The 15,810-nt window shown below is 42.7% G+C and overlaps 1 protein-coding gene across 1 annotated transcript in view; it reads right to left on the bottom strand.

The window, feature by feature from the left end:
• The window catches only part of LOC140544423 (putative uncharacterized protein MYH16), a 50,075-nt gene extending 35,812 nt beyond the window's left edge, over positions 1-14,263 (bottom strand). The window contains exons 1-5 of the mRNA XM_072667945.1: positions 14,132-14,263; positions 6,297-6,524; positions 3,416-3,520; positions 1,782-1,868; positions 599-744 (exon numbers count right to left, since the gene is read on the bottom strand). Coding sequence (XP_072524046.1) covers positions 599-744; positions 1,782-1,868; positions 3,416-3,520; positions 6,297-6,524; positions 14,132-14,263 — 698 coding nt within the window. The remainder of the gene's footprint in view (positions 1-598; positions 745-1,781; positions 1,869-3,415; positions 3,521-6,296; positions 6,525-14,131) is intronic.
• Between the last annotated feature and the right edge of the window lie 1,547 nt (positions 14,264-15,810).

Here is a 15,810-nt window from a genome sequence, read left to right as displayed (position 1 = left end):
GCTGCAATGATTAAAACATTAGAGAGGATTTTGGAGGAGCCTGTCTTATTTAAACCTCAGACATTTAGTTTGGTTTGCTCCTGATTGTTGTAGTGAAGTGTTGAAGTGTGTGTTATTACCATGGCAAGATCCAAAAAGATCTCTGAAGCCCTTGAGAAAGAAAGTTGTAGATGCATATTAATTTGAGAGGGAATCTTACAAGGTCTTAAAACAGTCAGAAAGCAGCCAACTGCCCACATGGCCTGGTCAGCTTCAGCCTTTTACCTTGCCACAGCTTTTGCCTTGCCACAGGTCATGTAAAAGTACAACATTGATCATCAGAAAGAGACCACACATGTTTGATTTTCTTTCAAATGTCCATATGTTTAAACATGTTGAAAGGTTTTAATGGGCTGTACTAACTTTTTCATCTGCCTGTACTCCTGATTTAAGCTCCTCTTGTTGATTAGATAATAGGACTGATCTATACAGCCTACAATGGACCATTTAAGTGTGCTTCACAAATCAGCTTCTGAAGTACTTTGTCTGTAATGTACACATTCTCATTCCATGCTGTCACAGTCTAGGTGAGGAAAATCAGGCTGTTCGGTTCACTCACTTCTTGATGAGCTCTTCCAGGCTCGCCCTCATCTTGCCAAGTTCGCTCAGGTTCTCCATGGTGTTCTTACTGTCTCCCTCCAGCCTCTTCCTGTTCCTCTCCAGCTCACTGCACTGCTTCCTCTCCTGTTCCAGCTGGTACTCCAACTGAGGCACACCACAAGCCCACACATCAGCACTGACAACTCTAACCAGTACTATGCAACTCCTGCATACATTCAGGTCCCCCTGTGCTCAGAATGCAACAACACAATACACAAGGAGACTGGGAAGAGTGACCGGGAAAAATGACACAATTGTTTATGATCATTAGAAGCGAGATATGGTATTTCAGACGCCGCTGTGAGAAACCAGTGACTCATATGCTCATTACAGCCTCCGAACAACTGGACAGAGCAGGCGGACAGTGGGGTCACACGTGTGGTTTGAAAGCACGGCGGCTAAGCTAAGGCCTTTGGTGATTGTATTTAATGAGTTCAATTTTAACTTCATCAGTCAACAGCACTAATGTATCTAGATGCTTCTAGATAATGACTTTATGATGAAGTCAATGTGGTTTCCTTCTGATGATTCGTCCATGCATACCATGATACTTCTCCAAGCAATGCTGCACAGTAGAGCGGTGCACCAATTCTGTTTAGTCAAACCTTCTTCTTATGCTGTCAAATTGGATGAGAGGGGTGCTTTCCCTTTCTTGTCAGCATATGAGCAGAAAGTGTTCTTGGTCCTTTTGCCTTGACTTCCACGGTTTCCTTTTACTGACCTTCTTTACTGATGTTTCAGTCACTGTAAATGTGTGGAAATTGAAAGCAGGAAGCACCTTATAGTCTTCCTGTGCTGTGTAGACATCACTTAGCTTCATTTCCAGATCCTCAGCCTACTTCTCTTACAGGTTCCTTGAGGGGTTTATATTAGCACAAGGCTTAAAGACTTAAAGAATGCATTAAGCTCTCGAAGTTTCATCAGATGACAAGTCTTGACAAGGTGACAAGATGACAAGGTGTATCTTATCCAGTCCTAAACAGTCAATTATTGCCTAATTAGTTAGATTTTGAGGCTTTACATACCACAATCACTATTTATAAAGAAACACAAGACAAAAAAGACACAATAAAATAATTGCACTTGATTACCGATGATGGTATTTCACATTGGCTAAGGTCTTAGAAATGTGCAGTAGTCACCTCTTCCACGTGCACCTGCAGCTTGGCTTTCTCTTTGGTCAGGAGGTTCACCTTCTCCTCCTCACACTGCAAGTCCTCGATGGCTTGCTGGAATGATAAAACACAGCTTGTGGATCTGGAGAACAGATACAGCCCTAAATCCTCAGCTGTGACTCTGCCTGGATTTCTTTGATCCACAGCTGGGATGTGTTCATTTACTTCAGCCAGAGTTTGTCAGAGGAAGTCTGCAGTTTGATGGCTTAATCAAATGCAATCCTTTAATGCCAATTCCAACTCTTATTCAGAACATCTGACCCAAACAAACCCTCACACTAACTAAATTCCACCCTTTGTTTAGACAGGGCCCTTTTTTATAAGGGATGGAAAACTTTGATAGGTCGATTGATGTGACTAAATTATCCATCTCATTGCCCTTGCAATCAGGGACCTATCGCGTTACAGGCATGCTCAATGAGCAGAAAGAAGGGCAATGCCACAGATCCTGAATCACAGGCAGAGATTACCTGGCAAATGCTGCCGCTACTGTTCAACATCTGGCATGCATTACTGTACGACACACTTGCAGGCCTTTGCAGGGCACAAAAGGGAGTCGTAGTAGGCAGAGCATGTCAGGCACTTTTTTTTCTGAGAGTAGGGGCAAAAGGTTATTGTTTTAGGGTAGGTAGAGCACAGTGGGTAACACTGCAGCTCTCTACATGGCAGATTGGGGTACAACACAGCAATCACACTATTGGGAAAGTTCATTATCCTTCTTGTTCCTAATTACACAGGGAGTCTCTCTGGATAAGAGTCTCCTGACAAGCTCCTTAAGAATGAAGGGACGTTCCAAATGCCCTGTTTTCATTCAAGCTTTGGTTTATCCATTATCATTAAATGATGAACAAAATATCAACAATAATAAATACTGGTCATCCACCCTCTTCCTGTAGTTTCAGCTTCGTGATAAGTTCAGCTCCCTTGCAGTCCACCTCAGAGGCTATATGCCCTCTAAAAAAAACCTGATTAGAGGGTGGTGGGCTGATGACCACAGCTATAAAATGTCAAATTGACCTCTCTTGCTAATGCTAAGGCTGCAGGTCACCAAATTCTTAAAACTGATGACAAAATGTTTTTTAATGTAATGAAGTCAGAGGCCTGGGCCATGTAGAATTCCTCTCAAGGAAACAGAATGAAGCCAGTCTTCTGCCAAGAAGACGTGATGTTAAATTTTAACAACCGTCAACTCATCTTCCAGATGGGCCGGGTCCGCGCAACACAACAGCCTGTAAACTGCTATGATATTTACCATCCCACTGGAGCGACCTTGACACTGGAGCATGAAGCTACATCTCAGTGTTGCACGTGTCTCTGCATCCAATCAGTGACCAGGGCGTACACTACTGCCCAAAAACATAAAGCAGACCGAGGGGAGGAAATCTGAACGAGGCTAGGATCTGAGAAAATCTGAGAGGCATTGTCATATTGATTATCATACCATATCACAATCGCATGAATTCCTGTGACAGGCAATATTTTGTAAGTTACAGAGCAGAATTTTTAACCATGTAATTAAGTATGCAATTACATACGTGTCTAAAAATGACAGTAATAACTATAAACTACTAAAGCACACAGCTGTGTGTATATACGCTTACCTGGCTGAGCTCTACCAAGTGCTCCTTCTCTTTCTGGAACTTCTGTACCAGCACCTCTTTCTGGGAGAGCTCCTCTGAGAGCCTCCTTAAAGTACAATCTGATGACTAGAGAGAGAGAGAGAGAGAGAGAGAGAGAGAGAGAGAGAGAGAGAGAGAGAGAGAGAGAGAGAGAGAGAGAGAGAGAGAGAGTAGAATGAATATTACAATATTACAACTCAATACATTATATAACTGATACCCATTATGGTGGCTCTCCTGAAAGGACAGGCTTATATGGTTATATGTGCATGCATGTATGCATATATATGACTGCACATGCAGTTTGTGAACAAACCGCATATTACATAATACATTGTCAAATCAGGCCTGAGGCAAGTCACCTTTTGTAATTAGGAACTGTCAGCTCAAATATCTTTTATAAATTATTGCTTCATCCTAGCACTCATCAGACCTGGGCTCCTCTAAACAACTGTGTAAAGATCTGAGAATGAAAGTAATCGATGCCCACAAGGCAGGTGGGCATCTATAAGAAGATGAAGCCAAATGTTTTCAGCTTGCATTTTCTACAGTGTGGAATGTTATTAAGCAATGTCAGTTCAGGGGAACTGTGGAGGTCAAAGTGAGATCTGGAAGAACTGCTCGCAGGCTGACAGGCAAATCACTGTTGCTTAAACAAACAGTCTTCATGGAATAACCCGGAACAAAACTAACCTGTGACCTTCTAACAAAACCCAAAGTTTAAGGTATGCTACAGAACATCTAGACAACAAGTCAGATACATTCAGAAAACAAGAGCCGAGGACTGACCTGGAACAATTTGGCCACGATCAGAACACCTTGTCAACTGTGAAGCATGTGGGTGAATCTATCATGCTTTGGGCTTGTGTTGCCACCAGTGGCATTGTCAACATTGTAGGTGTGGAGATAAACATGGATTTCACGAAATCCCAGCTGATCTTGGATGCAAATGTCGAGTTATCTCTTAACCCCTTATGCTCCACGACGTTTATTACACCCTAAGGATTACTAATCAGTAACTGCATGCAAAGCCATGAAAACTGGCTGAGCTGTTCTTAAGTTCTCACAGTGGGGGAAAAAACAGGACCACCAGTGAATCTGAGGAGTTTAAGAGGTTAAAAGGCTGAAGTGGAAGAGAGGATAAGTCCCCTGACCTAAACATCATAGAACATTTGAAGATAGACCTAAACGACCTGTGCAACAAGACAATCCAGGAATTTCTCAGAACTAGGGGCTTTCTGCAAAGACTGTACATATGGCCCCATACCCTGACAAGGTATAAAACAAACGTCTGTGTGTGCATGTGTGTGTGTGTGTGAAGGTGTGCGGACCTGCCGAGTCTTTGAGAAACAGATGTAAACCAGAAGTGCTTATGGATGGGTGGAGGGGCTATATGAGCACTTTCATCCTGAAATCACTACTGTCGCTTCACTCTCCTCTGACCTCAAAGCATTTTCTGACTTTTATAGGTAGAACTCATCGCGCTGCCATGTGTAACCACGCAACTATTTGGTTACCATCTGTATTTAAGTAAACAGATTAGAGAAGACGCAAAAAAATAAAAGTGAACATAAAAAGGTGAGTAAAGCATAATTGGCAGGTTAAAATATGAGGCGTTTCGTGGTGCAGCTAAGGCCACAATTTAGCTGCACACTCAAGTCCAAAGGTACAGAGGTACAGAACAAACCTGATTCAGAGCAGAGGATATCAAAAAAAGTACAGTACTACAGTGCGAATATCTTTTGGGTCTTTGCGAAATCATGGCCTGAATCATACCTGAAGACGGACAAATCCGCCACGGCTCGTTATGGTGTCAAACTGAAGCTGTTCACATCCGTGCTAATGCAACAGGAGGTCTACAAACAGGCCCCACTTAAAGTGTGAACAAATTGGCTAGTACAAGTTGGGTCTTGCGTTCAGATCACTGTTAGGAACTGTACATTCTGGCAGAGACTACACCTCTCAAAACCTCTGAATGTCTGTATGTTGGATATTAGTCTGTGCTAGGCAGTCAATCATTTATTGCTCACACATCCAGTGTTCTGAAAGCAGCCTGCACTGAAACAGCAGACAGTGCGGCTCATAAGTCATTTCTAAGAAGGTTAACAGAATCGGCGTAATGCAGAGAGAGTAATCTGATCACTCACTGCAATACAGTGAAAACTCATTAGAGGATGACAAGAGTAAGAATGCAGATCTGTGGGAGAAATAGCATTAAAAGTAACTAAGCTTTAACTGAAAGCATGGATGAAAAAGCACTAGAATAAAACTCTTAAATCTGCTCTTAGTAGAGGAAAAATCCTGTCAAGTCGATTAAATTTTTTATGCTTAAAAAGTCACTGCTGCAATATAATACAATATGCAACACAATATTAACCCTTTAAACTCCAGGATGTGGTTGCGCTGTGTAGGGGGAGGCGTTATAATGTGCTCATGATATGCTTATTAATGTACTACCATTTAGAAATGACTACAAAATACTTCACTAGTTAGCTCTGCTTATTAATGAATTCCTAGACACATAGATCCTGTTAATATTTATACCTAAGATGGGGTAAATTAAGCCTAATTATTACTAAATAAAGCAATAATGAGCAGCCTGTTAAAAACAATTGGTTTGTTATGAATCAATAAATGCATTACAAGCTCTTTTATAATACCCCCCCCATGCTATAGCGCTACTCAGGGATCTCCTTGAATTATTACTTTTAAAGATTATTATCCAGCATCTACCATGAGCTATTTAGTATTCTCATTCAGAGGCTAGTTAGGAACAAAATGCATTCTACTGAACTGTACTGTAAGCCAGCCTGAGTCTTTTGATGTCTGGAGAGACATGAGTGTGTGTGCACTCCTCCCTCACCTGTTTGTCCCTCTCCACGGCTGTCAGTGTGTTCTCCAGCTCCTCCAGGTCACGGCGCAGGTCGCAGCACTCAACCTCCAGTCTCTGGCGCTGGGACGCCAGCTGGGCGGCGGCTCCCTCCTCCTGCTCCAGACGCTCCTCCAACCCAACCACCTGCACCTCTAGCTCCCGCCTGGACTGAGCCAGCTGCACACACCGCTGCTCTGCCTGCTGCAGGCTCTCCTGCTCCTGCCGAGGAGGAGGAGGAGGAGGAGAAGAAAGAGGAGAATGTGAGGGTACGTTAGAAATCTGCCCAAACAGAAAGAAAAGAAACCCATGTAACACAACGTGAGCTCAGTAGCACAACTAAAATTAAACATTTTAAAACCCAGAAATTTTCATTCTTGAGCTCCCTACTCACCGCCATGATGCAGGACACAATGAGACTGGGCACAATAAACCTAAGCCACTTTTACAGAGATGTTGAATCAGATAACCATCCAGGCACCTTCTTCAGACACTCCAAATGTCAAACTGCTTCCTAAAATGAATCCATGATCCAAATCGAAAATAACAACCGGTACCAAAATCCACAGCTGGGCTCTGTGTCCTCACTCGCACTCATGAAGCAGAAGCTGGAGAGGACACTAACAAAACGTACTAAAAGTACTTTATCAAAGACACGGCCCAAAATCCAGCCACTTGCCTCAGTCCGGTCAGGCTTCAGATTGGTTCCTAATAATGCAATGAGCTCGTATTTAAGCCACTGTCATCATCTCAGAAATATGTGGCCAGTGGGCTTTTGCAAACCTGTCATCTAACCGATTTACCACTTTTTCCTTTAAAGTGCATGTTCTGCTCTGATGCCTGTCCGTGTCCATTCTTGGCCATTTTCCATTCCCTGGTAAAGCTGCTTTACTCCAACATGACCTATCAGCTAACACAAATACTAAAGCAGTGTTACATAATCCAGCACCCTTAGAGTGAAACACACTGTTATAATGAAGTTCACACAAGAAGAGCCTCACACAAGAAGAAGGTAAATATGGCGTTTCCAGCACATTTTGCTTAAAGTTCATATAAAAAAATGTGAAATGGGTATTTAACATGCATATAACTGCAGTATTTAGTTTTCTAATGTAAAAGAAAATTAAACAATATATAATGTGCATTGTGCATTAAAATGTGCAGAAGTGAATCCTCCCTGTAGAGGATTTTTAACTTACATTTACATTTAGAAATTTAGCAAAACGTGTTATGTTTAACCAGGGATGTCCAAACTTTTGCACACAACTGTAGCCCAAGCCATGAAACTACAGCTTCTTTACCCAAAAACTCATAGTGCACTACTGCACTCTTTCTCTATCTCTATCTCTCTCTCTCTCCCTCATACATACACACACACACCTGGCGATGCTGTATGGTTGTACTAAACGTATCCCAATCCAGTTCCTCTTCACAGGCTTCTTCCGAGTCATCCGAGAGGGAGTGGCAGCAGCACCTCCGGCGGGTGACACACAGCACCTCTGAGCGGCTCCCCAAAACACTGTCCACCCCTTCATAAACACCGTCCACCCTCCCACAAACACCGTCCACCCCCTCACAAACACCGTCCATCCTCCCACAAACACCACAGACACTTTGGTTGCAGCGGTAATCCGTCCCTCCTGTAGGGTTAGTCTTCGCGCACCACGCTCAGGTATCTTCACACACCTTTTGTTTGGATTCCTTCACTTCTGTCTTTCTCAGCCCTCCCCTCGACAGTTCTCCTAAAACTCCAGGTGATATCTCTCCGTCTTTCTCCTCTCTCCACTGCCCGCCTGTCCACGCCTTGTTTTAGAGAGAGAAGCGAGAAAAACGTCCTCAAAGCAAACCGCTATTTTAGCTCCAGCTTCCCACTGGATGTTCGGTTCAGCTTTTTTCCTCAACAGTAAAAGCTACAGGGTTATCAAAATGTTCAAGGAATGAAAAATGTAATAAATACGGCCAGTGTCCACGCAAATGAATTGGCCTCGAAGGGCCCAAAGTGTCTCTCACTGAATCTCTCTCTTACTCCTGTTAAGACTTACAGTGCATGTCTACGTCAGACTGTAAAAAAAAATGCCATGCTATTCATCCCTGCCTGCAGAACAAAAAGGATATTGAACATGATTTTGAATGTGAGCTCTTGTCTGAATTACCAGACAAAACACAACACATCTCATCTTTTGAGCCAGCCAACATCAATGGGCTTTATGAACCAAGCAGCAGGTCTACACCACAGAGCCATCCTGATAAAAATCTGAGCAAGTGATAAAGCATCCAGGCATGGGGCTCTTCCACTGTAACCTGACTCTGCTTTAGTGAACCGGAGCAGGCACTGAGCCGCTTTATGCGGGGCAAAATAATCAGTGTCATAAAAACCCACACTAAGAGAGGGCGTAAGTCCATCTTTTGAGTGTTTCAGCCTCAAACAATGGCATCTATTTTACTCCCCTCTTCAATAATGTCGGGAGCTCTTCATGAAACAGAGTATTACACCCACAAACACCACACAGACAACAAAGGCGCGCTCAGACAGTGGCTGCTCATTGGCAACCCAAATAACGGCCTTCAACCTCTGGTATTTTTATTATGGCTGATGGCCATGAATAATAACGTCTCTCATTCTCATGAATTTGACCATTCCATTTGACTTTGTGTGTGTGTGTTTTTAACATAATCCACACTTGAATGTTACTGGATCACCCTGTTCCACTTGTAGACAAGTGTGAGTTGTTTATGGGATAGAGAGAAGAGGATGAAAGCATCAGGGGAAGTCCCTACGAATGATGTATGTCTCCAGATAAAGGGTAAAGTTTTGATATTTGTAGATGGGGTCTGTGTCACAGTCCTCTTCCAACCTTTGGCGAGTTATCAAAGCACAGCGGATGTTCTAAGGTAACTTGAAATTAGATTTGAAATTGCTTCCTCTGGCCTGTAGCAGACATTATAGACAGCAGACATCATAAAGGTAAAGGTTAGAGGTTCAACTAAGGCCTCAAGATGTTTTTCCGGAATCAGAGAGAACAGGTTTATGCTGATATTAGGCTTTGTGTGGACTCAATCTGGGGCTTACCAGCTGAGCTTTCAAATACTAACATGCATAGGAACATGGGATTTCACCCGTTTCCTGAGGTGTGGCCTTTATCCCCTACCTAATAGGGAATCTGGCGCAGTGAAGCAGCCATTACAGTAGTTCTATCCCACTGCTGAGCTTTACTGTGTCTGATCCTGTATGTTCAGAGTAGATCATACCATAAAAACCCAGGGCTTGTTTACACCTGGCATTAACATGCTCTTCTGATCATCGAGTCACTTTCGGTTTTCACTTATAAGCACCCCCCAAAAGATTGTGATTGGATCGGAGCCATTACAGGAACGTGAGAACCCTGTTTTGTTAGACTGCTTTATAGAACCTCCACGGTTCCTCTAAACTGTTGACACTCAATTTTGTTGAGAAACTGTTGTTTTTACAGGAAGTAGAATATAAATGATGTAGGTGTTGGTGTGCTTTTTTATGTTGGAAAGTAAAATCGGATCACATCTGGTCAGCTGGGGACGCATTTTAATAATAAGTGTTAACAGAATCTGGTGAAAGAAGACAGATCCAGATACAAACCGCATGTTAATGCCAGGTGTAAACAGGCCCTAAGTGTTCTTCCATTAAATTCATTTCTTCAGGCCTTCCTATACCTTGTATAATTAACCCCACTTTCAAAGCCATTAGGAGAAGCTAATCCATGAGGTGGAGAACAGAGAGCTGTATGACCCTCAGTATTTAAATTGATTTTGTGGCTTCGCTGTCTGACAATCGAATATCAGGACTATCGGAACTGTTATCCCCATAAGTAATAGCACAGCACAGCCAACTATCTCATGATGTAGCACAATCACATGTGTATTATTGCATGATCAAATCTTCAATATTAATATTTTTACGTTTAATTATATTAAAATAATGCTAATTTAAGGTAGGCCTGGATAATAAAACAATAACGATGTCCTGTTCTGTCATCCCTGCCCCTGTTTTGTGTCACCATGTGCTAGAAAGCACATGGCTCTGTTTGTTTCATGTCTGCTCTAGCCCCTCCTGTTCATTAGTGTTCCCACCTGTGTCTCTCCCTAGCCACGCCCCCTTGTTAGTCCCAGGTGTTCCTCGTTTGTACCTGTGTATAAGTACCCCTTTGTTTTAGCCTTCCTTTGTCTGGTCTTGTTGGTGAACATGCCGTTATGTGTTTATGGCAGTTTATGGTGTTTTAGCTTGGCCTGTTCTGTTCAGTTTCTGCTGTTAGTTTCAGTGTTTGGTTTGTTCCCTTGTTTGTTATTTATTTGTGTTCTGTTTGCTTGGTTTTGTTTTACTTTTAATAAACACCTGCAGTTATGTCCACCTCCACCTCCAAGCTCCACACAGTGACATAAGAACATTATTTAATAGGAGGTTTGATAGTTTTACTCAAACGCATTGAATGCAAACCACCAGCAACCCACAAATTTATATCCCTTGATAATGAAGCATCCTATGAGTGACATGCAAGCAGCCAATCATTTAACAGATATAGGGTGGGAGTAGGGTAAACTGCACAAGTAGTCCTAAAAAGGTGGATATGCTAAAAATAGAAATCAACAAAACTGAAATATTTTGTAGGGATTAATTTTTCAAGCTAATTGAGATACCAGCTTTTAAGGTGATTTTCTGATGATCTGTAGGGAATGTGGACAGATGAGTGGACAGGTGTTAATTGTAAAATGTACTAAGTGTGTTTTAGCTAAACCATAAACTGGGACCTAAGTGTCTTGTAGGAGAACTTATCATGGAAACAGTGAAAGTGGTACATGGTTTCATTTTACAGCACAGGCTATATTTTGGTATGGAACAGCTGTTTCCTGAGCTCAAGGGACTCTTTGTGGAGTCTTGTGGCAAATGTTTGGAACTGATTTTTCAACTTTTGAGAACATTCTTGGAAATGGCTTGATCTTTCTTTCTGCTTAGAGTGCATTTTCAGTGCTGTTTATTTTCAGCTTTAAAAGAGAACATGCTAGGATTTTAGCCTGGATTACTCTGCTTTCATTAAGTTTATGGGTGTTAATGGCTTCTTGGCCTATAAGTGATTACTTAATGACTGATAATGAGCATTTACAGCCTAATGAAAACCTGGTTGTAGAAATATACAGGGGGCACAATGTGTATATCCCACTCCCTCCTGCTGACTCTGGAAGAGGAGGTGGTCCTTATTCTCAAATCTTGCCTTGGGCCCCAGCAACTCCAAAGCCAGCCCAGACCTTAAAGTTTTTCCACATGCTTAAGTAGGGCATCTGGTTGTTTCTGGAAAAGTTTTATTTCACATTATCAGTTATTGAAGGGTAAACAGAGCTGTCGCTGCATTTTCCTTCAAACGGTTTTGTACCCCATTAGAGGAGCTTGCTATTTGTCAAGACTCTTTTCTCTATACTTGAGCCTTATAGCCTTGTACTTGTACTCTAAAATGTAGAGATGAAGCTTAAATAGAAACAGAAGCTACTATGAGGATGTCAGAGCTTACATTTTAACCTTGCTTTCCTAAGAGTAGGAAACATTTTAGTGACAATAAAACATTAAAAAGCCACTTAAAAACTGCCTCAGTGTCATGACCAGTCTGCTGCTGAGCATGATGCCCCATTTATATGGGCAGACTAATGGTAGACTAATAATCATCTTCCTCAGCTGCACACTGACCTAGCAGGGGGTTAATGAATCATAGCCAGTTAAGTTCTAGGCACTGATCCTCTTAATGACTGAATAGAGAGCTTTCTCCAGGAAACAACCGAGAAACCCCACAGAAACCACAGAGCATAACGAAGAACAAAGCAGAAGAAGACGGGGAAGAGCAGATCTTTTTTCCGAGCACAATGGAAAACATTAAAGTCAGCCAGTGGAACCTGACATTAGGTCAAATACTTTGCCTGAGTCATAAAATGCTTCATACACATTATTTGGATGTCATTTGTTCCTCACAGGTTTGCCCTCAAACTGCAATGTTCTGATGGGCTCGGATGAACCATCTGCTCATCCATAAAAAGTGAGCAAACTGGCTCAGATAATGGCTCAGATTTTTACTGGATGTACTGGATGTAGCTGCCATTCAGCTTCTTGAGGTAGCTGCACGCCTGACAGCCTTCATTGTGAACAAATGCTAGATCCTAAAGTTGCTCAGTTCACTAGATTGCTTGCACCCGGAGTTTCGTATAAAATCTAATGACCGGCAATAAAAGGCACAGTAAACCAGGGGGAGAAAGAGATTTCAGGCCTCAGCTCTTCTCCATTCCACTCCATGAGGAGAAAAAGCCAGCTGATAAGTGCATCTGAAGCGTGGGGCTGAATGTTTAGGGATTTGTTTGTATTCAGATTTCAGTGGGATGTAGGAAACTGGAAGGAAACTGATGTTGCCTGAATTCTAAGAGCTGTTTTTCTTTTTTTCTGGAATCCGTAGGCGTGTACCGACTGACAGAACTCCGAATTTGACACAATGTCCTAGATACAGCAAAAATGCCTTGCACTTTCAGTTCATTAGAGCATTCAGCGTTATTGAGACAAAAGCTGGGCTTTTGTGTCCTTGTCTAATGCCCTACAGCCCTACAAACCTGCCTTTTGCCAACATGAAACAATACTAAGTAGAATGCAGCTTAATAAACCTGTAAATAAACAAGGGCTGCAGTATAACTTCCCACAGAGAAACAAAAGAGCAGGCAGAAAGCTGAATGTCTGAATTGAAATGGGAGTCAGAGCTAGCCTGGAGAATCTGCTAATGCAATCAGCAGCAAAAATAATCAACTGTATTGGCCTAACTCCGCTGTGCCATTCCTACTAATGCTGGCAGGTCTGCTCGGCCTGCCTCTCTCCCACATACAGACCCCCTTTCTCCATCCCTGCCTGCCATATTTTAGAGCAATGAGGCGAGGCAAGAGCAGTAAGTCAGCAGTAAGTTCCAGAAGTGAGTAGCCACGCCACTCATCTTCCTTCCACAGCTCCACACTTGGAGAAGGACGTGGCTGTCAGACAGGACCACCATGCAATCTTAATAAAGGATCCTAAGTGGTTCTTGTCATGTATGTATGATTCTAAAACCTATTCAAATGTTTGTGGACACCCCTTCTAATAAATGAATTCTGAACCTATTGGCACCATGCCTTGTGCCAGGCAAGGGCTAGAGGGGTGTGAACCCCCCCCCAGCATGATTCTCTGGAATGATGGTACACCATCCGATACTTATTAGGATGAGTTGGGAATGAAGTGGGATCCAACACCCTGACCTCACCTCACTAACGCTGTTGTCACTCAATGCAGTCAAATCCTCACAGTAATGCTCCAAAATCTAGTAGAAAGCTTTCCCTGAACAGTAGAGACAGTTACTCAAAAATATATTTAGAAGAAACAATGAATGAGCAGGTGTCCCAATACTTTTGTCCATGCAGTGTATAAAGAAATATCATTTTCAAAGAATTTTTCTTTTTCTTTCTTTTTTTTCTTTCTGCCATTCTTCATCTCGCTGACAGATTTATTCCCAGGAAATTCAGGGAACCAAATGCGGGTGTTCAGTGGCATCTCTTCAAAGAACCCTCTTGGACCATTAACATCCATCAGGCATCAGGCATCACTGGACCATATGCACTTTCTGCATGGCTCTCACTATGATGGTATTTGACTACCTGCTGGAAATGCTCCTCTCAGAGAACAGAAAGTGACATCTCTACAGCCCCAATAAGCTGCAACAAGACCATCACCCTGCAACGTCAAATGCCTGAAGTGACTAAACATCAACTAGCAACAAATTCCATTGGAAGAGTCCCAGCAGACTTACGGCACGCATCCTAACGAAAGCCTCATTCTTCTCCTTGCACAGCTCTGCGTTCTCCCCCTCCAGCTGGCGGACGCGGGACATTAGCCGGTCCGTCTGCTCGATGGCTTTCTTCAACTCCTCTCGCTCCCTCATCCCTGCCTGAGCACACTGCTGTGGTGGATTAACCTGAGCGGCAGAGAGAGATCCAGCTGCCCTTAAACTCTCTCTTACTCTCTCTCACTCTCTCTCGCTCTCTGCTCTGCTCTGTCTGGACTCAACTCCACCACCACCACTACCCCTCCACCTCCTGCCCAACCTCCTGCTCCCAGGGCCTCTTGGCCCAATTCAAAACAATTCCAAATTTCTTCCACTGATACTGCTCTACTACAGTAACTCCCCTGGATCAGAGACCAGCACAAACCACTGCGGCGTTTGTTCTGCAGTGATGTGGGAAAAAGAAGAGCAGAACGGCATATTAAACAACCATTGGTTGCGCAAAGCAAAGAAGACGTCTGTTAAAGCCATCAGGTGCTGCTCATAATGACACATAATATGTACAGTATGGCAAGAGAGCCATCTCTCTGGCATCTCTGAAGGACTCTCTTTCTGCATGAAGAATGACTACAGAAGAAGAGTCTTACCGACTCACTTTAAGAGGAATTGCACCAGGTTTTTAAATATTTCTGCATAATTTAGCTGTTGAGAGATAAACACAGTCATTCATAGTGGTTTGGTGTCAGATGTTTAGCTGTAGGAAAACTTACAGAGTCAGATTCCTGGGGATAAGAACCAGAGGTCCCAATGTCTGTTATCCAAAATGTCCAGTGAACCTTGAAGTGTCTTCTGAGTTTTATACAAATTCCAAACATTTTTGTCAGTATTTGCCAGTATGCCTTAAACCGCCTTGCAATGACCTTTCAGTCGTGAATGCCTTTTAAATATACACTGATCAGCCATAACATTAGTACCACTGACAGGTGAAGACTTTGATTATCTTCATCTACAGTGGCATCTGCCAAGGGGTGGCAGCAAGAGAACAGCCAGGTCTTGAAGGTGATGTTTTCCCGTTAAAAGTAGGAAAAAGAGGAACTTCGAAAAGGGCCAAACTGTGATTGGGTCAGAACATCTCCAAAACATCAGGCAGGTCTTGCAGTGGTATGCAGTGGTCAGTACCTACCAAAAGTGGTTCAAGAAACCACTTCAACCGATAAACCTGTGACAGGGTCATGGGCACCTAAAGCTCATTGATGTGGTCCATGGACAACCCACCTCACAAATTACAGGACTTAAAGGATCTGCTGCTAACTTCTTGGTGCCAGATACTACAGGGCACCTTTAGAGGTGGGCCGTACTCAGTATTGGGTGGGTAGTATTAATGTTATGGCTGATCTGTGTATATGTTTAGTGCCAAAAAAATACAATATTCATAAAGCAATGTTTTAGACATCTGGCAGGATATTTTTGACCACAATACAAATGTCATGCGATTCCTTTCAGTGTTCTAGCTTTTAATGGTATAAAACTCTTCAGACGTCTGGTTCCTATCACCCCCACTGTGACCAATTCTGATTCCCTAGAATGAGGCATTTGCATCAAACCGCTCTGAAAGACTTTGTATACATTTTAATGGTTAACTTATGCGGACATTTAGTGGCAAGAATCAGTGGAATTCCCATTCAAATCACTACCACATTGAGAAG

This window comes from Salminus brasiliensis, chromosome 22 (assembly GCF_030463535.1).
Source record: "Salminus brasiliensis chromosome 22, fSalBra1.hap2, whole genome shotgun sequence".
In the NCBI taxonomy this organism is placed as follows: domain Eukaryota; kingdom Metazoa; phylum Chordata; class Actinopteri; order Characiformes; family Bryconidae; genus Salminus; species Salminus brasiliensis.
This window is presented reverse-complemented; position numbering and strand designations above follow the sequence as displayed.